Source organism: Cajanus cajan, chromosome 9 (genome assembly GCF_000230855.2).
Source record: "Cajanus cajan strain Asha chromosome 9, NIPB_CcT2T_4, whole genome shotgun sequence".
Taxonomy (NCBI): Eukaryota; Viridiplantae; Streptophyta; class Magnoliopsida; order Fabales; family Fabaceae; genus Cajanus; species Cajanus cajan.
The window spans coordinates 54,910,509-54,931,935 of NC_138525.1; the positions used below are offsets into that span (position 1 = coordinate 54,910,509).

The following is a 21,427-nucleotide window of genomic DNA, read 5'->3' on the forward strand; positions in this document are numbered from 1 at the left end:
CTCTAACCTCAACATTAATAAATTGGATATCATTAATAAAAGATATCTTATTTTAATGTTTATAATGTTTTTTTTATAATTTTATTTTGTAATTAATTTGTTTAACTACTTTAATAGTTTAAAGTAAAGTGCATTTTTTTTAATTTTATATTTTAATTTTAATTTTAATTTTTTTGTGATGAAATATGAAATATCTCATTTTCAATAATAATAATAATAATAAATTAGTTGATATGAGATGTATGTTCAAGATTATAAATTTAACTTAAATCTAAAATTATTTAGAGTTTGATTTTAGAATTTCATCACATGTTTTATTTTAACATATTATATAATATTTAAAATGCGCATAAATATCTATTTTTAAGAAATATAATATTATATAATTTAATAATTCAACTATTTAAATTTACATGCATTACATGATTCGGTGTAAATTTATATATATGTCATTAGATTTTACTCTTATTATATATATATATATATATTTTTTTTTTCCATTATAAACAAAAAAAATACATAATTTTTTATTCTTAAATATAAATATATTTTAATTATTTTAATTCAAATGCTATCCTTCTGAAGTTATTTTTTTAATATATAATTTTCAATTGCACTATTTTTTTAATATTTATTATAAAATAACTTAAAGTATAAAATGAATAAATTTTAATACAAACTAACTAATTTTATTAAAAATTAGAAGGATTAAAATTCTTTGTACCTCTAATAAAGATTGTAAGTAATTATTTAAAGAGAATATAAATTTTTTTATCTTTATATCTGAAAAATATAATTCATTAAAAAGACTTAAAAATGATTAAATAATTCAATATCTTAAAGTATAACCTATTCTTTTTATAACAAAGGAGAGAGAATTATTATATTAATTATATACTATTATTATTTTATTTACCGCGTCTTCACCACGTTTATTTGTGTCTCTTCCCTCGAATTCCCGTTACGGTAAAATTCCTTCGTCTTCCGAAGCAGAAACGAAACAATTTTCCTTCTCCCTTGCCCGAAGCGAAAGTCGGAACACAGTTTCAAACTTGAATTCCGTCGTCTTCTTCTCTTCTTCCTCTTTCGTTATTACAAACGCAATTCTAAGCACTCACGCGTGCCACGTCATCAAGCCTCACTCTGCGTCTTCCAGCTACATGCCTCTCTCACTCTCCCATCCAGACTCGCATTTCCCCGCTAATCTCACCCGCGCTTCCGTCACCGCGCTCCCGCGGCGCGTCTCCTCGCCCTCGCTGGATAAATGCGTGTCACCGTCGATCTAGGGTTTTGGAGCCTCGTCCTCGTCGCGCTGCTTTGCGTCGTCCTGCCGGCCACCGGCTTAGCTTTCCGTCGCTGGTTGCGCCGCGCGGCGGCCAGGGCCGAGGAGATCAAGAGGCGCCTGGTTCTCGCGGAGGAGGAGACCGTCAGGGCCGAGACCGAGGCCGCTTCGTACCAGTACGGCGCCGTTTCGGCCGCCAAGAACAAACTATGCGCCATGTGTTACTGTCCAACCACCACGCGCTGCGCGCGGTGCAAAGCGGTTCACTACTGGTACGGTATCGGTTTCGATGATTTCTTCTTTACGGTTCGAGATTTTAGTATTTTATTCTTTGCTTGCTATTTTTGCTATATTTTGTTGCGTAGTTTTTCTCTTTTGGTTGGCTGAACGTAGCGATAATTAAGACATTGGGATTATGAGGTGATTAGTCAAATTTAGGTGCTCCCGTTGTAGAAAAATAAATTAGAAAAGAAAAAACTTAACACTCTTCTTTTTTCCTCTTTTGAATGTTTTCTTTATTGCTGGCTGCTGGATATAGAAATTTATTTTTATGCTGTAATTTGTAAAGTGTATGGTGTTTGCCGTTGATTTCTTGGTCTTTGGTGTCTTTTGTGTGGAGTGGGTTTCGTGTGGTGTCTGTAGCCTTCAATATGCTGACTTTGGCTGTAAGCAGCAAAGAAAAAGCATGCAAAGCATGTCTTGGTTTGCATGTTGGGATCCTTCAGTTGGTCCATTCTTGCGTATAGAATCAATGATCATAAGATCAGTTGGTTGTTTCTTTCTTCAAAATGATGGGATATTGCCTGTGAAAATAGAAATCGTGTAAGATTTGGTATGATCACGAAACAGAACTCGGAGACTCTTTACTTTTGGAAGACAAATGCTACTTTCTGCGTGTTTGGAGTCCAATCTGAAATGTGTGTATAGCACAATACATCCCCCGGCTAATGGAGAAGTTACACATCAATCACATATAAAACACAAGTCTCGCTTAGTAAATGCGAAACCAAACATGTGTTTCATAAATTTTCTTTCTTTCTGAAGTTTGGAGAATGAAATATGATAGCCGGAAATTTTCAATTCATGGTCCCCTTTTCAAAGACCCTCTTTAAGTGCTTGGATTTTTTGTTCATGCAGTTTGTTGAGTGCTATTACTGACACAACAGTCCAATTTGTATTACTGTGTTTCCTATTCATTCTTTTTCCATTATTATGTTAATATTCCTTACATTTGTTTTCATGTGTTTTAGTTCCGCAAAGTGCCAAATTGTTCATTGGCGTCAAGGTCACAAAGACAAATGCTGTCCTCCCAGTCCAACTTTCCAGAATGATGATCTGGTAAATGATATTGGAAAGAAGGTAGCAGAACCAGACCACCGCACTATCCATGATGAGAGGTCTCAGATTGAAAGCACAGAGTATAGAACATCCTCTGAGAAACCCCTTTTGTCTGATATTAGCTGTTCTCCTGACATTTCATCTGCAAAGGATGACAATGTGAGAGTTGAATCTCTTCAGGTGGGAAATATTAAAGGCTCTAATTCTGAATTATCTAGTAACTCATTCTCTGGATTCTCAGCTTCCACTGGTGCTAGTGAATCATCTGATGATTCTTCTGTCTCTGAGAGTATCACCTTCAATGAGCATGAGAAATCTGAGGGACATATTTTTGGGGATCCTGCCCATGACATTTTTGATGCCATTTCAAGTCATAATAGCATTGGTGAATCTCTTTCTTTATCACCTAAGTTTGCTAGTTTGGTTGATTCAGTGGATGGTTATCCTGCAATGCATAAATTAAATCCAGTTAGAACTGGTTTTGGTAAAGAAGAGAGTAAGCTCCCATCACATGGTAGTCCTGGAACAATTGAGCCTTCTACAGTGTCTTCTGGATTCTGGAATAGAACTCTTGATTCAACAGGGATAAAAAATGACTCTAATAGTGGCCCTCTTCCATCCCAGTCTGATGATCCTCCTCCAAAGTCAGTTGAGAACAATATGTCACATGCTGGATCAGCATCTTCAGAGACTGAGGGTGTTGATTCTTCAGGTCGTGTTGATGCTTCAAGCGTCCATAACTTGCAAACGGTTTGTTCTAGGGCATCAAATCATGTTGCTATCAACCATGGTAGCACCTTGAAGTCAGCTGAAAGTAGATGTCTGCCACATGCATTTGCTGATACTAAGTTAGTGTCTAGAACTGAAGAGCATTCACATTATAGCACAAAATATGGGAATAATGGCATCCAATCTGGCACTGCTACTTCATCTCAGGTTGTTAGCTGCTCTCCAAATTCTAAGAATGACCTGAAAACATCTGTTCCAAAAGTTTCGGATCAGTTTAGAGGATCAAAGTTGTCCAAACCCTTCAAATTAGCTGATGGGAGTGATATTACTGCAAAATACAGTGACAAGGTTACTCTTGAGCAAGTCTTTTTATGTTCTTCTTTGCCTTAAGGAATCATTATCTTACATTGTCTATTAATAGTTGTTGCAGGGTCTTTTTCCATATGATTTGTTTGTCAGGCTTTATAACTGGAACAGAGTGGAGTTGCAACCATTCGGTCTTGTAAACTGTGGAAACAGGTAATTTGAAATCATTTGTTTATGAGAAATAGATAATTGGTGTATCATATGCATTATTTTATGATGTAATTTAATATCATGACTTTGGTAAGTTCTTCCTTGCCATTTTGGTAGTTGATCAATGCAAATTGTTAGGTTCTTCTGTTTTCTTATAGAATCTATATTACTCTTACCACTTGTTGCTGTAGGATGTATTTTCTTCTTACTTTTACAATCATTTTGCAGCTGTTATGCAAATGCTGTACTCCAGTGCTTGGCATTTACACCACCCCTGACTGCTTATTGGCTTCAAGGATTTCATTCTAAATCATGTATGTATGCAATTGCAATCACAGTTTTGTATTGGAATCATCAGATGCCAAATTTCTTGAATACTGTGTAACTGTTCCCTGGGGTTAATATCTAATGTCAATTCCAGGTGCAAATAAAAAATGGTGTTTCACCTGTGAGCTTGAAAGTTTGATTTTGAAGTCAAAAGACACCAAATCTCCTGTCTCACCTGAGAGCATACTATCTGAACTACATAATAATGGGAGTCAACTTGGTAATGGAAGAGAAGAAGATGCGCATGAATTCCTAAGGTGTTGTTTGCATCACTGAATCAGTGTAAATTGATCATAATTCTAGATTTCTAGCTTTATATTTCACATCAAGTTATGAGTCAATTTAAACTTTGATAGGCTTGCTGTTGAGACAATGCAATCTGTTTGCCTTATCGAATCTGGGGATAACACATCAGACTCGTTAAAAGAGGAAACTAATTTGATGGGCCTAACATTTGGAGGTCACCTTCAATCAAAGGTATACTTAATTTTTTATCTGAAAAAATGCAGTTATCTGTAATTGTTTTTATATCTTCCAGGATTATAGGTGAAATGAAATACATTGTTGGCTTGTTTTTGAAATACGTAAAGCTATTATTCTTGTCACATCTTCCACTGATGCAAGTAAGATGGACAATGAATGAATGAACATGAAGTTGACAATATATTGGCAGATAAAATGCATGAAATGTGGAGGAAAATCTGAGCGTCAAGAAAGGATGATGGATCTGACTGTTGAGATAGAAGGGGAGATAGCAACCCTAGAGGAGGCCCTTCGACAGTTTACTAGTGCCGAGACTCTGGATGGAGAAAACAAGTACCACTGTATCAGGTTGGTTGATCTTGCAGAAGTGTCTAGAAAACTTTCAATATTATATGTAACTTATGTTAGGTGTGATATTTGTCTCTATTTTAGCTTCCTTTCTCCCTTCAGGAAAAAGGTAATTGAATTTGACTATTTTTACAGATTAAAGAATAAGGGCATCATGGGTAAGGATGTTTTGTAACCACTCCTATGGTGATGAAGGACTTGATTTGTAGCTGTTTGGAAACTGTGAACAGTATCTTCATAAGAGTTGGGGGATTGAGGGGTTTTTGTAGAACAAACTTCTAAACACCTCTTTTCAGTAAATGTGTGAGCGTGACTTTAAATTGGATACTGCAGATTAGAAATTAAATTGAATGAGAAAATATTTCACGCTTAGTATCTGTGACCTTGAGCGACAGCTACAAGAGAGGTTTGATGACATCACATGTCTTACTTTGCTAAGAGTAGAGTAACCCCCCAAAATAAGACTAAATATAGTTGATGTTTTACCCCATTTTGGATAAGGTTGCTAACGTCATTCTACCTATAATACATTTTATGGATGCTAATGAAATATGAAATAAAAATATAAAATATTTAACATAATAAGGGAAACTGCTTTGTATAACCTCAAAAGTTTTTGAGAGAAGTAATATCTCTATTAAGGTCTGCAAGAATTTTCATTACATGGCATGTGCTAAACTTCCTTCTGAGGTTTACAATGGTGTGCACATTGCCTTATTTGGAAATTTGCATAGTGCTAACCAGTTAAATTGGAAATTGATACTTATGGCTTGTGTTTGAATTAAATCTTTTATTTTCTCGTTGTTTATTTGTTTAATGATTGTAGTCTTCTATTTTGTTTAGTTTGGTAATGCACTCTTAAATTTCAAAAAATGGTTGTGCTACATATTTACACCCACCAAAAACAGCTCAGCTTTTGTGCCACTGATTTGTTAATCAACCTGTCAAATTAAATGAGCTCATAGTTGTATTTTATTGTTACTACCATGTTCAGGATTTGATTGCCCAAAAAAAGGATAATGTTTTCTTGTTTCTCCAATTTCTTTTCTTTGGGGTTCTATTGGCCCAAAAAAATGCATTCTTGTTCTTCAGTTTATATGTGTATATGTATACACTTTTTGATGTGTTAAGTGTGGTCACATTTTACGCATTGTTTGGAGTTCTACTAATGTGCAAGTTTTCTTATTGTCTTTCCATGTTTTTGAAGTTAAAAGAGTTTCCTTACATTTCTGTGTTAAGCAGTTGTAAATCTTATGAGAAGGCCAAGAAGAAAATGACAGTTTTGGAGGCACCTAATGTTCTTACAATTGCATTAAAGAGATTTCAGGTATTTCTGTTAAATTTAAGGATAAGATTTTACCACTCATTTTGTATGGAGATTTAATATTTTGTGTGTTGCCAGTCAGGAAAATATGGGAAGCTCAATAAACCTATTCGGTTTCCTGAAATACTTGACTTGGCCCCTTTCATGAGTGGGACTAGTGATTTGCCTATATACAGGCTATATGGGGTAGTTGTTCACCTGGATATCATGAATGATGCCTCTTCGGGTCACTATGTTAGCTATGTGAAGAATTTCCAAAGCAAGTGGTTCAAGGTTGATGATAGTGTGGTATGTCTTAGTTCCATTTATTTTCATATCTTGAGAGCATATTTCTTTGGTTCTTAAATGTACTATGGATTTATGCTTTCCTTAATTAGTAGTCCTTCCGATAAAACTAAAATGATCCTCTTTAGTTAGTTATAAGCAATATTTGATAAAATTTTAAATACATAATCTGTGAGTATACATAAAAACAATGTAAGACTTCATTATCATTAATTCTATTATTTATAGCCAAACAAAACACTTAACCCTTGCTCAGCTCATGACAATAGAACTTTGAATACTATTATAACGCAAGGCACCTGCCTAAACAAGGCTCCATAAATGAATGATAGCCAGGGCACCTGCCTGAACCAGAGTCCGTGATTGAAAGGTCCCCAAACACATTCGTTCCACAAAACCCTTTCTTCATAGCTACTTCCGAACTTGCAAATCAGAATTCTACCTTAGCACAATAAGTGATTGTTAGGGAAACGATTAATTTTGTGGGATATTTTTTTACTCTTTTCCATAAAACTGCAAATGAAAGAAAAAGAGAAGTGACTATATCCCCAAAATAAGCTAATCCAAATTCCAAACATGCATGGTAGACAAAAGATAAAGAATGACAGAGGTCCACGAATGAAAGATCTCGTAGCCAATTTGCTGCAAAACCCTTTTTTCAGATTTAAAACTCAATTTATATGGATGAACGCGTCTTTCAAATCAATGCTCTTTTCTTACTGTTGGTGAAACATCACTTTACAAATATCAATGAAGTCTGTGGAGTGAACTGGAGGTTGAACTTTTGTACTTACTGTCTGTTAATTTATTGAAAATTACACGAGCAGTTAAACCAATCAAGCCAATTGAAAAGTTAATTCTGCCAATGAGGAAATCTGCAAAACCTCTGATGTGGCTATATTAAATCCCATTGTATAAATTGCATGAAAGACTTAGTTTTAGGTGTTAGCCATTCACGAGATTAGTGAGTTTGACCACTACACTGAAGGATTCCAATGTTAGACTTGTATCGTGTTTGTGGATTTAAGATACATACACACTTTGTCTGCAATAATATATTTCCACTGCAGCTGTTGCTTAGAACTCATTTTATCATCTCTCATACTTGTCTTGCAGGTGACAGCTGTTGAATTGGAAAGCGTCTTGGCAAAAGGAGCATACATGCTTTTCTACGCAAGGTAATCCATCTCTGATTAATGATTGCATTTTTGGGTAATATCTTATTTTTCGCATCTGTGTAGTTTCATTTTGTTTTATTATATCTCATCTGCTTCTTTGACTATCTGAACCACCTGGTAGGTGCTCACCTAGGGCCCCAAGAGTAATCAGGAACAGTATAATATCTTCAGATTCAAAATGGAAACTCAATGGAAAAACTGTTACAATGAAGTCGAGACGAGTATCTGCAGTTTCTGGTGCTGGTGAATGCATAACTAGTTTGTCTTCTCCAGATGGTTCTCTCTCCTTAGATACCATCTATTCAAAGTTTCACCAAAGGAAAAGGATTTTGGAAGAAGACTCATCAAGTGATAATTCATCCCTTCTCAGCAGCAATTCTGATGTAGCTTCTTGCAGTACAGATAGCACCTGTGATTCAACCAGTACTGATGACTTTGCTGATTATATTTTTGGTGATTCGGGACGCGGCTCTGGTGGCATGTTGAGAAATTCCGATTCCAACATTTTCTCTGCATTGCCATCTTCTCCCTTGAAATCTATATATTCGGCGTCCTCCGATATGGATCCATATGATTCAGTTTTGCCACATTCAACTGGGTTCCAAACACCTCCTTCAGGTCCAAAGGTGGGGGTAGACGGTCTTTTGTACAGTAGACTAATGGATGTTAAAAGGAGTGGGGAAAGTGTTCCTCATTTTCGTCCTGACACAAATATAGAGCATAGGAAGTTAGATACAAGTAGGAGTAGCAGTAGTTTTAGGGAGACTGACTCTATACAAAGAGCAGGATCCAACCATTTTAATGATAGAAATTCTGGTGTATCTTGTTTAAAGTCAAGGGACAGAACGGATTGAAAATATTGAGTACCATACGAAAGTTGGAAGGTCCTGAACAGTAAATAATAATTATGGAAGCAAAAGGTAATTTATTATTGTAGGTAGCGTTCTTTTCTTCGCTGGGAAAATATCACCATCCATATCTCAATTATTTAATTAGATGTAGACATAGATTGCTGAGACATTTTTCTGTTAAATAATTCAGTTTTTTTTTTTTTTTTTTTTTTTTTTTTTTTTTTTTTTTTAAATCCAAACGGTTGAAAGAGGTGCAAAATAAATACTCTTTACTTCATTTTGCTTGGTTGCCAGTACTCTAGAGGTCCCCACCACCGCTGAGTTTCTGATTTTGATGCTTATTTGTTTGACTTTCTAACCACCGCGAATGGTAGTTTGGAAGAAGGGAAAATATTGTTCCCTTCATTTAACGGGTTTAGGATCGTGTCACTTTGCTTTAGTCCTATTTTTATCGCACCGTATTGTGCAGTAGTAGAATTGCTAAAGTGAATGATCTGTTATGTCAGAGTATGCAGAACACGGTGTTATAACATACACATCTGAATGGTGATTGTATTAATTCTTAAATACTTAATAAAAACACAAACTACTGTCTGAATATTTTAGATTTGATAAATTAACCCTTTAAGATCAATTTTGAAAGTTTATATAAAGTTAAATCAATCAGTAAATTCTTAGTGTTATTGAACTTTTAAATAGGTCTTTCTAATTTGAAGTTTTTATTAAATTAGAATAATAAATTTATTAAATTGTAAAAATCACTCAACATAATAAGGGTGGGATATTTTCACTTGATTTTATGTTTTGGAATACTCCTATTATGTGACTTTAGTCAGGAGATGAAGCTCCCAGGTAATTCTGAATTTTAGGATATTCTCATGAGAGTTTGACGTGATTATGTTTTTAAATTATTCTCTTCCACTGTTCACAGCATTTCACTTGAAACTACTCGCCAAAGAAAAGGTAAGATAATGGCTTCAAAAATCACCTCAATATCAAAAAGAGAAAAAAACCAAAAGAAATTATTCAGGAATAGAATGAGGCATTATTCTTCAAGAAAATTCCAAGTGACAGTTTTAATCTCAGTCACTTATTCAAAGGAATTTTCCAGAGACTGAAACAGGTTTTATGTCTGGAACTCTACATTAGAGAGCAACAAGACTAAGAAGAATGAGGTGAAGAAGTAGCTCCAATCAAATGAGAATGAATGAGCTAGAATTCAATCTTGCCAATTTGATTAAAAAGACAACTGAATGGCTAGAATAAGTAATAGTTTAAAACCTTGACCAACATAGATTCACAAACACGACAACAGCATCCCAAGATATAAAATCACATTAAACAATATCCCAATACTCGAAATCACGTGAAAATAACATCTCAAACCCAGAATTACATAACCAAGAATCACATAATATCCGAGAGCTAAAACCTCATAGCAAGAGAAGTGAGGTAGCATTTCGAGACTTCATTCCTTTCTATTAATATGGAGGTGCAACGCAAAGCGAACTTAATACTTGCTTTATCTTAAATCTTTGTTATCTTCAAATACTTTCAGCTTTTCTTGTTTTGGAGCTTGTATTAATCTTTTAATCAATATTAAGTAAGATCTTTTCAACATTTCTCATATTTCAACTTATCTTTCTTCTCTTTAAGTTCTATGGTGTATTTCTTATACAAGATGTATAGTCTGTTTTGTATTAGTACTGTCTAATACTATTTTTGCTTTGCATTATTTCGAAATGAATGAATTAGAGAAGAGTGAAATAAGGTAGAAACAAAAATTCTTTGATAGTATGATTGGCATGGACAAAGGAAGGAGAAAAATAATTCACCCGAAGCCATAAATACAAAGCAAATGAAGTGCGGTGCTGTAATTCAATTTTCAGTAAAACACAAGTTCTCGTGTTACATCACTCCACATTCCACAAAGGACGATTTATAAAAGGAAAATGATTCATAATCCGAATTGAGTATTCGAAATTCTGTCCGAATAAATAAAATAATAATTTAAATTATAAATTATTAAATTAAATAATTATTTTATAATAAATTTATTAAAAAATATTAATATTTTAAATTTCGGACAATCATTCCGCCAAATTTTTCGGAGGCTCTAGCTTTACTCTTTATAAAAACAAAAGTAAAACGCCTGGCAATAGTTCCAAGCACGATTTCCATTTTTTTCCCTTTCTTTTTTTAAAAAAATAAATTTTCTTTTATCCTTGTATCTTAAAAATCTATATGAATTTTTATAACAAAAAAATAAAAATAAAATGATCGATAAAATGCGGAGCTCCACTTTAGAGAATAAAATATAACAATACCATTAATTAGAAAACCATTTTTAAATTTTCTAAATAATTATTATTAATACACTTTATTTTTAATTTATATTTTCTCATTTTAAAAAGTCAAATCTAACTTTTTTTGCAAATTTTATATATACATATATAGACTTAAATAGAGAGAGATTGCAACATTATCTTAAATCCCACCTTAATTTTGTAATATTTGAATTAATTTATCATTTTATTTTAGTTTAGAAAAGAAAAAGAGGGATAGTGTGGACCCAATTTGTCAAGTTGCCCAAAAAAGGGTGCAAAAGGTCTAGATCATGTCTATTCAATTTTCAGCGAACACTGGGCATCCAAATCCAATCCATACAGACAGACAGGACTTGAGGTTTGTCCCTTTGTATCCTTTTCCTTTTGAAAAATGATTCATCTTCCGAAAATTTTATCCAAAATATATTACATATTAGGTAATAATTTAAATATTTTTTTTTACTGTGTATTTAGAAGATGTTTGGTATTTTTTGGAGGATGCAGAATCACTCTTTCCTTTTTTGGTTACCAATTTTATCGCCTTCCCATTATCGTATTTCATTTTTTGGTCTAAAACAATTGAGTTTCAGTGATGAGAGAAATTGTCTCAATAATCTAATCACTAATGTGATAACTATAACTATAACTATAACTATATACTCCATTTTCCATTTGCTAGCGGTGTTGCCCTAATTACTGATTAGTAATTATATAAATTTGTTCTTTTTTGGCAGAATTCTTAGGCCAGTTAATTAAGGCGGAGATAATAGTAAAAGTAAATTAAAAGAAAAACAACTCTTTATTATTATTTTTTTTCTTTTTAGAATCTCTCTAATGTTGAAAGTTTATATCATGATTAATTTGTTGATATTAAAAGGTTCTATAATTGTACTCCAAAAAAAATTGTGATAAGAGTAAATTATACTTATAGCAAGCTTTTTTTCTTCTTCTTATTTTTATACCACATATATCTTTCATTAAGAATGGTGTTATTTAAGTTAGTAAAATTGTTATGAGAGATAAACTTTTCCTTTTAAGTATTTAACGTATTTATATATTTAAAATACGAATTCGAGGCTATTAATAAAACAGAAATAATTTATTATCAATTGATCCAAAATCCAAATACTTTATGGTACTTATAACAACAGGTTTCATTAAATTTTTTCTTATGTGTTTTATTTATTCTTATTTAACAACACACTTTTCTTATATTAATATCTTCTATACGATATACTAGCATTTTGTTTTGTTTAGAAAAAAATATTGTATTATGCATTCCTATAAAAGAGTTTATGTAAATGTTAAAAGAAAATATAAGAAATCACGAATCTCAAAAAATTTCAAAGAATGTCTATGTAATAATTAAAATAGTTTAAAGAATATTTTTATCTTCAAAAATTATATATAAAATATACAAAAACAAACATGTATAAGATAAATATGTTTTTGGCCAAAATAATATGAATTGTATTAAAATGATTAATATTAAAATAATATTCTGATAAATTTCATACTAGTGTTTTATTCTGCATTATTTTTCTACTATGTGTGATGTATCTTAATGTGTATGAAATTTATTGTAAAACATAATATCTTCATCCTACAAGTCAACCCGGGACCGTTGGATTATTTTTCTAATTGAAGGTCAAAAGCCTAAAAAGAAATAAAAAATAAAAAATCTGTTTACAATAGGTTGAAGTGTTATTTTGTAAGTAATTTTCAACATAAGAAAATAATTGTGAGTTTCAAATTATAAAGTATAGGCGAAATGACGAATATATTCATTGTTATCAAGAAAGAAACTAGTCTCTTACCTATTAACAGCAGGATACCAACACCAAGGACATGCTGCCAATAGAGGGTTATTATGTACATCAATCCACCTAAAGTTGGAAAAGGGTCGATTTGTCCATCAAAGAAATTGGACAAAGTATGTTGGCCTATCAAAGGGTTAAATAATATATTTTTATTCATAATGAGAATAATTATTTTAAAAATATATGTTATAAAATAAAAATATTCATCAAACATAAATTCATTATAAGTTTATTTTTGAAGAGTATAAAAAAAAAAAAAAGTAAAAACGGATTGAACTCACTATGTTCATATTAAGCGAGAAGGATTAGGCATGTTTATTTATCTAATGAAAAAAAAACTGGATTGGAGAATTAACCTACGAAACTCCATCAATATATAGTAGATAATTAACGAGCACTGTAAAAGGAAAATATAAAATGGGAAAGAGTGTGATTACTCACCGACAGCGAATATTACGGGTTAGTAATTAAGTCTTAACCTTTTTGTTCCCAACTTATGCCTAACAAATCAGTCACATAGGGACGAGTTTAATAATAAAATCTTACTTAATCACTCCTTTCCTACACATTTTTATCTTTTCTGCTCAAAGTTCTTTTATGAGACTCAATTACTTCATTTCCTTTTTCTATCCCCAATCATACCTATAAATTAACTGTTTATTAAAGATGAGTTCCCGTCCAAGTTTTTAAGGTTTGATACCTAAATTGTAAAGTACCATAGTAAAGAAAGGTTTTAATATATTAAAATCTCTTATATTATTATAAGGCACTCATAACATAATCATATAAATCAATATAAGTTGTTATATTTTGTTATAAATCTTTCTATAAATATTTTTAAAATATTTTATAAAAAAGTATTAAAAATAAATATATTCAGCTATGTTGAATATATATATATATATATATATATATATATATATATATATATATAATAATGCTTAATTTATTTATTAATTTATTTCTTCCATTACAACATAGCATTATTTTGTTGAGGGAGGGAACATATTTCACCGAACTTTACACAAAAGTTATTCTTATTAATTAATACATAAATACTTAAGGAATTGTTAAAATTAGTTGATAATTTTAAATTTATGAAACATCTAAAGTTAACTTTTATTAATTTCTTTCTTCACCATAATTATCTTTCTAATAATCTATTAATTTTAATATGTTAGTAACTGTTGATACGTACTAAAAAAAAACTGTTGATACGTTCCATTGTTCTTGGAAAAGTAAAAATAATTATAAAAAAGTATAGAGTAATTAAATATGATTTAATTAGAAAATAGAACAATTGACATAAAAAAAAGTATTTAATAATATTTCTTAATTTTTATAAAATGACTTACGTATAGAAACAACTATTAAAAACTTCTAGAATACAACTTATATATATAAGAATTAGAGAGTTAATAACTATTTTGTGAATATTTCCTTTCACATTTCTTCAAGTGAAAAATATCACCACAATAAAACTTAAAAAATAGGAAAGCAACTGTTATTTTTTTATATATATAAAGAAATAATTTTGTTTTAAATGACAAGTCAATTTTTAAATTAAAGAAACAAAAAATAACATAGGAAATAGAGAGGCAGGTGATTAATTCAATCCATGAAAATAATAGCATATCTATTACCATTTCTGTACTGCAAAAATCACAAATTAATATGTACATGAGTCGAAATTAAGATAGTTCTTCACAGACGCATTAAGTCGATATGCTAGCTTAGCTTGCTTCCTCTATTTCCCATTATCTTGTTCTTGTCATAGTGATCTGTGTTGACATCTACATTTTCCAGTTTTTCACTTTCTCATCATATCAATTTTGTCCTAACTCTTTTGCTCTGACCCCATCCACGTGATATATCATGAACCGGATTTTAAGGTTGTTAATTGCACAATGGGATTTGTAACTTTGGTCCATCAAAAGTTGCATTTGGACATATATAGGGTTTACTGTTTACAGTTCTATTCGTGTAAAAGTTCTACTGAGAAAGGATTTGTACTAAAATAAATGCAAATTATTTTTGAAGTCTTATATGTTTATCCAGATTCACGTATCATACTTTTAGCATTCGTGTTTATTATCGACAGAATAATCAACCAGAGGAAAGTGACACATTTCCATGCATGCAAATGGGATGGAATCAAACAGGGTTTGGTCAATATTATTACCATAAAAAAACACAAACATATGTCAAACCCCACAGAAAAGATACACGCTATAAACAAATATTAGAGGATGAGCAAATTAAAGATGTCATGCATGGAGATGATACGATGCATCATGCATGTGTTTGCAAATAGTGGGCAGTGGGCACAAACACAATTGGATTTTGCTGCTGCCCATACATACCATACCATACCACCTAACGGATACATCCATCATATATATCACTATCAGCCATAAAGAAGGCTTTCTTGTTTTGTTTTGTCCCTGCTACACAGGGAAAGTGTATGAAAACAACCAATGCAAAGATTCATAACTTTACAGCCACATCTACTTTACAAATTTACTTTTAATTCATAATTTTTTTTTCATTTTTATATTTAAAGAATTTAAACTTAGAAGATGTCTATATAATTAAGTGATATGATTGTAATACTTAAAATGTTTTCCAATAATACAATCACATGTCAAGTCCACGATTTGATTAGTGCAATGAATACCGCTCAGTTTTCTATGATGTTTATCATTGTTGTTTAGAGACACACGCATACATATATAAGCACAGTCTTTTGATCGATTTTTTTTAAATAAAAATTATTAATTAGTAATTAATATCATTAGATTTTTTTTCTTAAAAAGGAAAATTAATTCATTATTTTATATTATGACATTTCTCTTAACTAGTAATTATATATTTTAATTATTAGTTACTTTATTATTTTTTTAAAATTTTTATGAATAAAAAAATATTACTTATGGAACATTAATGTCAATAATTTACAAAAACCAGTTTATTTTTATTTGCTGTGGAGTTCCTTCTGCTCTCCCCCAAAATTTAAAATAAAATAAAATAAGAGAGAGACGGCTTTTGTTATTTTAGTATGAAGTTTTCAGCTCCTTCATTTTAATATGAAGTTTTCGAAAAAAAGACAATATTTTTTGGAAAACTTAAATAATTAAAATGATTTTAATTATTATCACTTGAAAAATAAACACTAAATAAAGTTAATTAGATAACCTTGTATCTTAAAAATCATAAAAAAAAATAAACTTCAATCAATTCATTATTTTTTCAAAAAAATTCAAGTTTTGTCTATCTTAAATTATTAAAGAGTTGTTCATAATTTATCTATATACCAAATCTAATAATATAGGACATGAAGAAGAGTATTGAAAAAATTTCAACTCTCATATCAATTAAAAATATATAAGATAATAAAAAAGTAAGTGAAACGCAACCTTTATATTACAAGTCAATTTTGTAAATTTGAACTAGACTCATAACTCACTTTCTTAAGATAATATTAAAGAATATTAGAGCTTATATCATAGCAAATATTAATGTTGTTGAGTTTATCGTGTCACCCACTATCAGGTTATCCATCCGTAGGTGTACTCGTTCTACAAATTTCACGTTCGAGGTGTATAGCCTTTAATTGAGAGGGGTGTTGGAAATCTCATATCAACCGGAGATCATAAAAGTATATATATATATATATATATATATATACTAAAAGCAATCATCACCTTACAACTTAATTTTGTAATATTGAATTAGATCCAAGTTTTTAAGATTATATCAAGGCTATTGTAAATCTACTACAAAGGTTAGCTATCATATTTATCTGCATTCCAAGTCTAAGAATGTTGAGTATGAGAAATTGTATTAAAAAAAATTAACTCTATCCTAAATTATTAAATATGATTATCCATCATTTATTCATCCATCAAGCTCGATGCCATCACTTTTGTTTCCCAACTTTAGATAATAAAGTTGTACCTTCTTCACCTCACGTTTCTTACTTGAATCATCTTCCTTTTGTCACGCTTAGTTAGAGGGTGGAGCACTCTTTGGACAACGTTAACCCTATTAGACTCATGATCACTCTACAAAAATACTTAGCATGAGTACGAAGGTAGACAAGGGTTTTAGCAGCCTCGATACCACCAATACATTTTCTGCCTCTTTTATCTTTCTTTAGCTAGGTGGATAAAATAAAGCTTGAAAGATCAATGACTTCATCATCGTGATCATGTTCATCAAGGGCAACCATGTTACACCACCACCAACACAATCATCACCATCATCGTAGTCACAATCTTCCATAGTTTTCTCCACAGAATCAGAATTGTGGGAATAATAAGTAAAATGATGAAGAAGATGATTTCTTATTATGAGTAGGAGGGGCATGCCCCTCCATGACCTCTCAGGGTGAGATCTCATGTGCCCAAACACGACATTCTTGATAGGGAATTCCTTCTTGCAAATACAACAAATTAATGTGTTTGCCATCACCATCTCAATTAGCTCTATTATTGTTGTTACTATCGCTAGATTTTGAGTGATTAGTGAAACAGACTTTTACCTTCTTTTGGTGCTTTTGAAAGTGGTATCTTAATTTTGTGGCCACCCAAAGCCTTGTCGCTATTCAAAATCTTGCCGCAAATATCACATTGGCGCATTGTTGGCGATGTGTTTTTCACTACAATTGCCTCATCAGTCAGTGGTCCAGCTTCAGCTTTGATAGACCCAATGAGAGATCTCTTCATTTCTCTTTCTTGCAAGATACTCTATCATGATCATCTGAAATTGATTGCTTATATGTTTATCGTTATGATCCATATAAGGAAAAACAAAAGAGAACCGAAAATTGATGAGGAGAGTGTGAGGATGTAGGTTTGAATTTAAAGAAGCGAAAATTAATCACTCACAAAGAGATGCAGCAATTAAATCACTAATGATGTTTCAAAAGTATAATAGATTTTCCGATATCAATGACTCTTAAAGGTAAATATTATTTTTCACTTATATATATATATATATATTTTTTTATGATTTTTTTATTTGATAATATTAAAATCTTTCAGTCTTAATTTTTTCCTTTTTTTTAGAAACATAAGTTGAGTTGGCCTTGTGTGGTTTGGGAAAGATTCATTTAAACCTTTGAAGTTTGTACTGCACAACAACTGTACGAGTAGAAGAAAAGCTAAAGTGGGTCGGTAAAAGCAGAATATATATTTTGCTTTGTTTTGACTTTTCTAAACAAAATGCAAAGTATATATGTGCATAAACCAAACGGAGAATATTCTGGTTTTGCAAAAATGTGGACGTTGCAAATTACTGGGTGACACAGAGAGGCAACAAAGTCAATATAAAATGAGACAATGAGACATGCACGAATCATTGGTAGGTTTTGGAGTGGGCAAAAGGAAAATGGGAAAGGTATTAGTGCCCAACTATGGGTTGAAAAATTGACATGGTGTGGCAACGATAGAGGAGGATCCACCTACCCTAATTGAGATATTGCTCAAAGTGTTTGACTTGGGGAGAATTTTCAAGCAAAAACAATAGAAAGAGAGCGAACCGATAATCCAGGATATAACTTGATACGAATGTAGTCAAATTGTTATTAAAGTGCATAAAACTGTGAATGTACGTGCTTTAATTGTTTATTTGTTGCTAAAAGTTGTTCTATAATTAATGGAAAAGCCATGATCAAGTATCTCTTTTAGGGTGACCGTTGATTATATTTCAAGTAAACTTTTATTAAATGCGGTTCACTTAAAAAGTACAGACGCAAAGTATGAAGAAGATTAAACATTTGTAATTTTATTGACTTTTCCTTTGATAGTGAAAAGTTAGAGTAATACGTAAAATATCGTATATTAACCTTGTTGTTATTATTGAATCCAAATAGACTGCGACCTTTTTATGACCCAAATTTTAGGCAGATTGGAGGTCTTTAAAAATGCTCATATATAAGCTCAACGATAAGATGTGTTTAATAAAATTAATTTATAAGTTAGTTAAAAATTTATATAAACTGTTTGATTATAAGTTGAAAGTTGAAAATTCAGAAATTTATAAATTATTTGACTGAATTGAAAAATATTTGATAAGATTAGTTAATAAGTGTAAAATAATATAAAATAACTTTCATAATAAAAGTGAGAGAATGATAAAATAGATAAAATAATTTTTAAATTAAAATGAGTAAAAAAATTTCAAGTAAATATTTAAAAAATGAGAAATAAATTTAAAGGTTTATAAGTTATAAATTACTTCAATTAACTTATGAATGTTGTTGGAAATTGGCTAGAAAACTCTCAAGTGATGGGAATTGATGGAATGGTGAGGGATGATGAAAAGGGGATTTGCGAACTCATTTAAAGATAGAGACTCCTTACATGCAAAACTTCTTGCTTTCGAGGCAAAGTTACATTTATGTTAGGAAGAGGAATTCAAATTTCTTCTTTATGAGTTAAATTGTGTAATTGTTATCTTTACCATTCATAAATACTCGCAACATGATTGTTCATGGCATGAATATGAATATATTATTACTAATATTAGAGAGTTTTTAGCTCGTGATTTACATGTGTTTTGTGAAAGTATTCTTAGAAAAAATAATGATATTCATAAATTAGTCAGATGAAAAGTTAATTTAATTTAACGTTTGTTAAATAGATGAGTACTCCAAATTTCATTTTACATGAAGTTGGTTTAAATTTCATTTAATTTTCTTTGTTTATTTCTATTCATCAATATACCAAAAAATATAGCATATGAAAATAAATTATAAGTTCATAAAATAAACTCAAACTTTCACATTAAACAAATTTATTTTAATCAAATTCACTTATAAGTTAATAAAAAAATTAATCAATTCTTAAAATATCTTACCAAACATATGCATAATCTATTCACAGTTAATATGACCGGCAAATAAAATAATAATAATTCATAGCGAGTATATTTGATGATTCATGCTAGTTTGTTTAGGATTTTTTAAAATATTATTATATATCCATACCGAGAGCATCAAAATTAAAAGGAGACCTAGAAATCATACTAGTAATGTTGTTCGGAGCCTTGTTAGGGAAATAGAAAGCCTGGTTTTTATATCATGGTATACTAGATCGAGCATGCATAGTTGTAACTACAAATAATAGACATCTTAGTTTTTAATATCCACTTGTTTATCTCTATTTTTTTTAGGGGAACTTGTTTATCTTTATAATATATATATATATATATATATATATATATATATATATATATATATATATATATATATATATATATAATAAATAAATAAATAATTAAAAAAATTCCTTCGTTCTCAAAATCTTTTATGTGTGTTTGGGTGAAAAATTTTGTAAATTCAAGAAATTTTAAATTTTTGATATTTGAATTATTTTGATTTTAATTCTTATCATTTTTAAAATATTTTATTTGAAAATTTTAAATTGTTGGATTAGATATGGTAATTTGATTCTATTATGATAAAATTAATTTTAAAAATATATTTATATGTTGAAATTTTTAAATTAAATTTTATAAAAATGAATATTAGCTCATTTTTAAATATTTAATAATTTTAAAATTATTTTTAAATATTTAATAATTAAAATATAAAGTGATAAGAGATAAGATAAAATATATAAGTGAAATAAGAAGAAAAATAAAATAAAAAATTTTAAATTTTTACTTTTTTTTAGAGAATTTGACATTCTACTATTTCAAGTAATCTCACAAATACTTGAATTTTAAATTTCTTATAAATCCTCCATCTAAACAGGTATTTCACCTCAAAAAATTTGAAATTCTTCAAATAAATGAATTATTTCATTTAAATTTTTCATCCAAGCACATTATTAATGAATTTCTTGAAATAAATGAGATCAACCCATATGCCAGTTCTAGTAAAAAATATAAATTCTACAGCAAGTTTCTAAATCAATTATATAACCTGTTACTGTACCAAAAACAAATCAATTATATAAAAATCCGGAAAAATAAAAAAGTGACAACCCTTTTCCACTCATTATTCATCCTCCATTATTTAACCGTTGTAGATATATATTTTTTCAGATTAGTTAATAGTATAATCGATTTAGATTAATAGACAAAGGCAACACTTTTCCACTCATTACTCATCCTCCATTATTAAAAATAAATAAATCATACATATTTCATGATGAAGATAAAACCAAAAAAAAAATGTAATCAGTACTTAAAATAAGGAAAACAAACCCCAAACAATAAACTGTAACAAAATACTAAATGATTGGTGAGACCACGAAATGATAGTAATTAATTTTCTCGTAAAGAAACATGGCGGCATAAAATAGGAACACGGATCCACTATACTACAATGATCATAATTTGAATCTGTAAAAGATTGGCAAAACCGAAGACTTGTATGTGTAAAGGTGTCTGATGAAGAAGCATCGATGTGAAAATGGATAATAGCAACGTCACTGACACTGTTAAAACTCCAAAAAGAAAACCAGGCTTTGGTGTATGTGAAATTAATAGGAAAATCCATTCACCGCACGAAAAAAAATGGGACCCCATCATGAGTTGAATTACGAAGACAGTTCAACGTCATCGTTTTGGAATTTAGAGTTCCATCAGGCATCCGCGTTGAGAATAAGC

At 30.5% G+C, this 21,427-nt stretch overlaps 1 protein-coding gene across 6 annotated transcripts; it reads left to right on the forward strand.

The window, feature by feature from the left end:
* Positions 1-949: 949 nt before the first annotated feature.
* Positions 950-8,746, forward strand: LOC109814995 (ubiquitin carboxyl-terminal hydrolase 16). Of its 6 annotated transcripts, none has more exons than XM_020379551.3 (11): positions 951-1,554; positions 2,533-3,697; positions 3,771-3,868; positions 4,094-4,179; positions 4,287-4,449; positions 4,549-4,669; positions 4,866-5,023; positions 6,263-6,350; positions 6,426-6,635; positions 7,749-7,810; positions 7,932-8,746. In XM_020379551.3, the coding sequence occupies exons 1-11, from the start codon at positions 1,265-1,267 to the stop codon at positions 8,662-8,664; spliced, it is 3,174 nt and encodes a 1,057-aa protein (XP_020235140.1). In that variant the 5' UTR covers positions 951-1,264; the 3' UTR covers positions 8,665-8,746. The 6 variants fall into 6 exon arrangements, with proteins under 6 accessions (XP_020235145.1, XP_020235140.1, XP_029130519.1 ...); XM_020379552.3 differs by having other exon boundaries at positions 952-1,554; positions 6,266-6,350; XM_020379553.3 differs by having other exon boundaries at positions 952-1,554; positions 3,780-3,868.
* The last annotated feature ends 12,681 nt before the right edge of the window (positions 8,747-21,427 follow it).

Coding starts and splice junctions, on each gene's coding strand:
- LOC109814995 (XM_020379551.3), top strand. CDS start 1,265: ATGCGTGTCACCGTCGATCTAGGGTTTTGGAGCCTCGTCCTCGTCGCG. Junction 3,698..3,770: donor CTGCAAAATACAGTGACAAG/GTTACTCTTGAG, acceptor GTCTATTAATAG/TTGTTGCAGGGTCTTTTTCC. Junction 5,024..6,262: donor AACAAGTACCACTGTATCAG/GTTGGTTGATCT, acceptor TTCTGTGTTAAG/CAGTTGTAAATCTTATGAGA.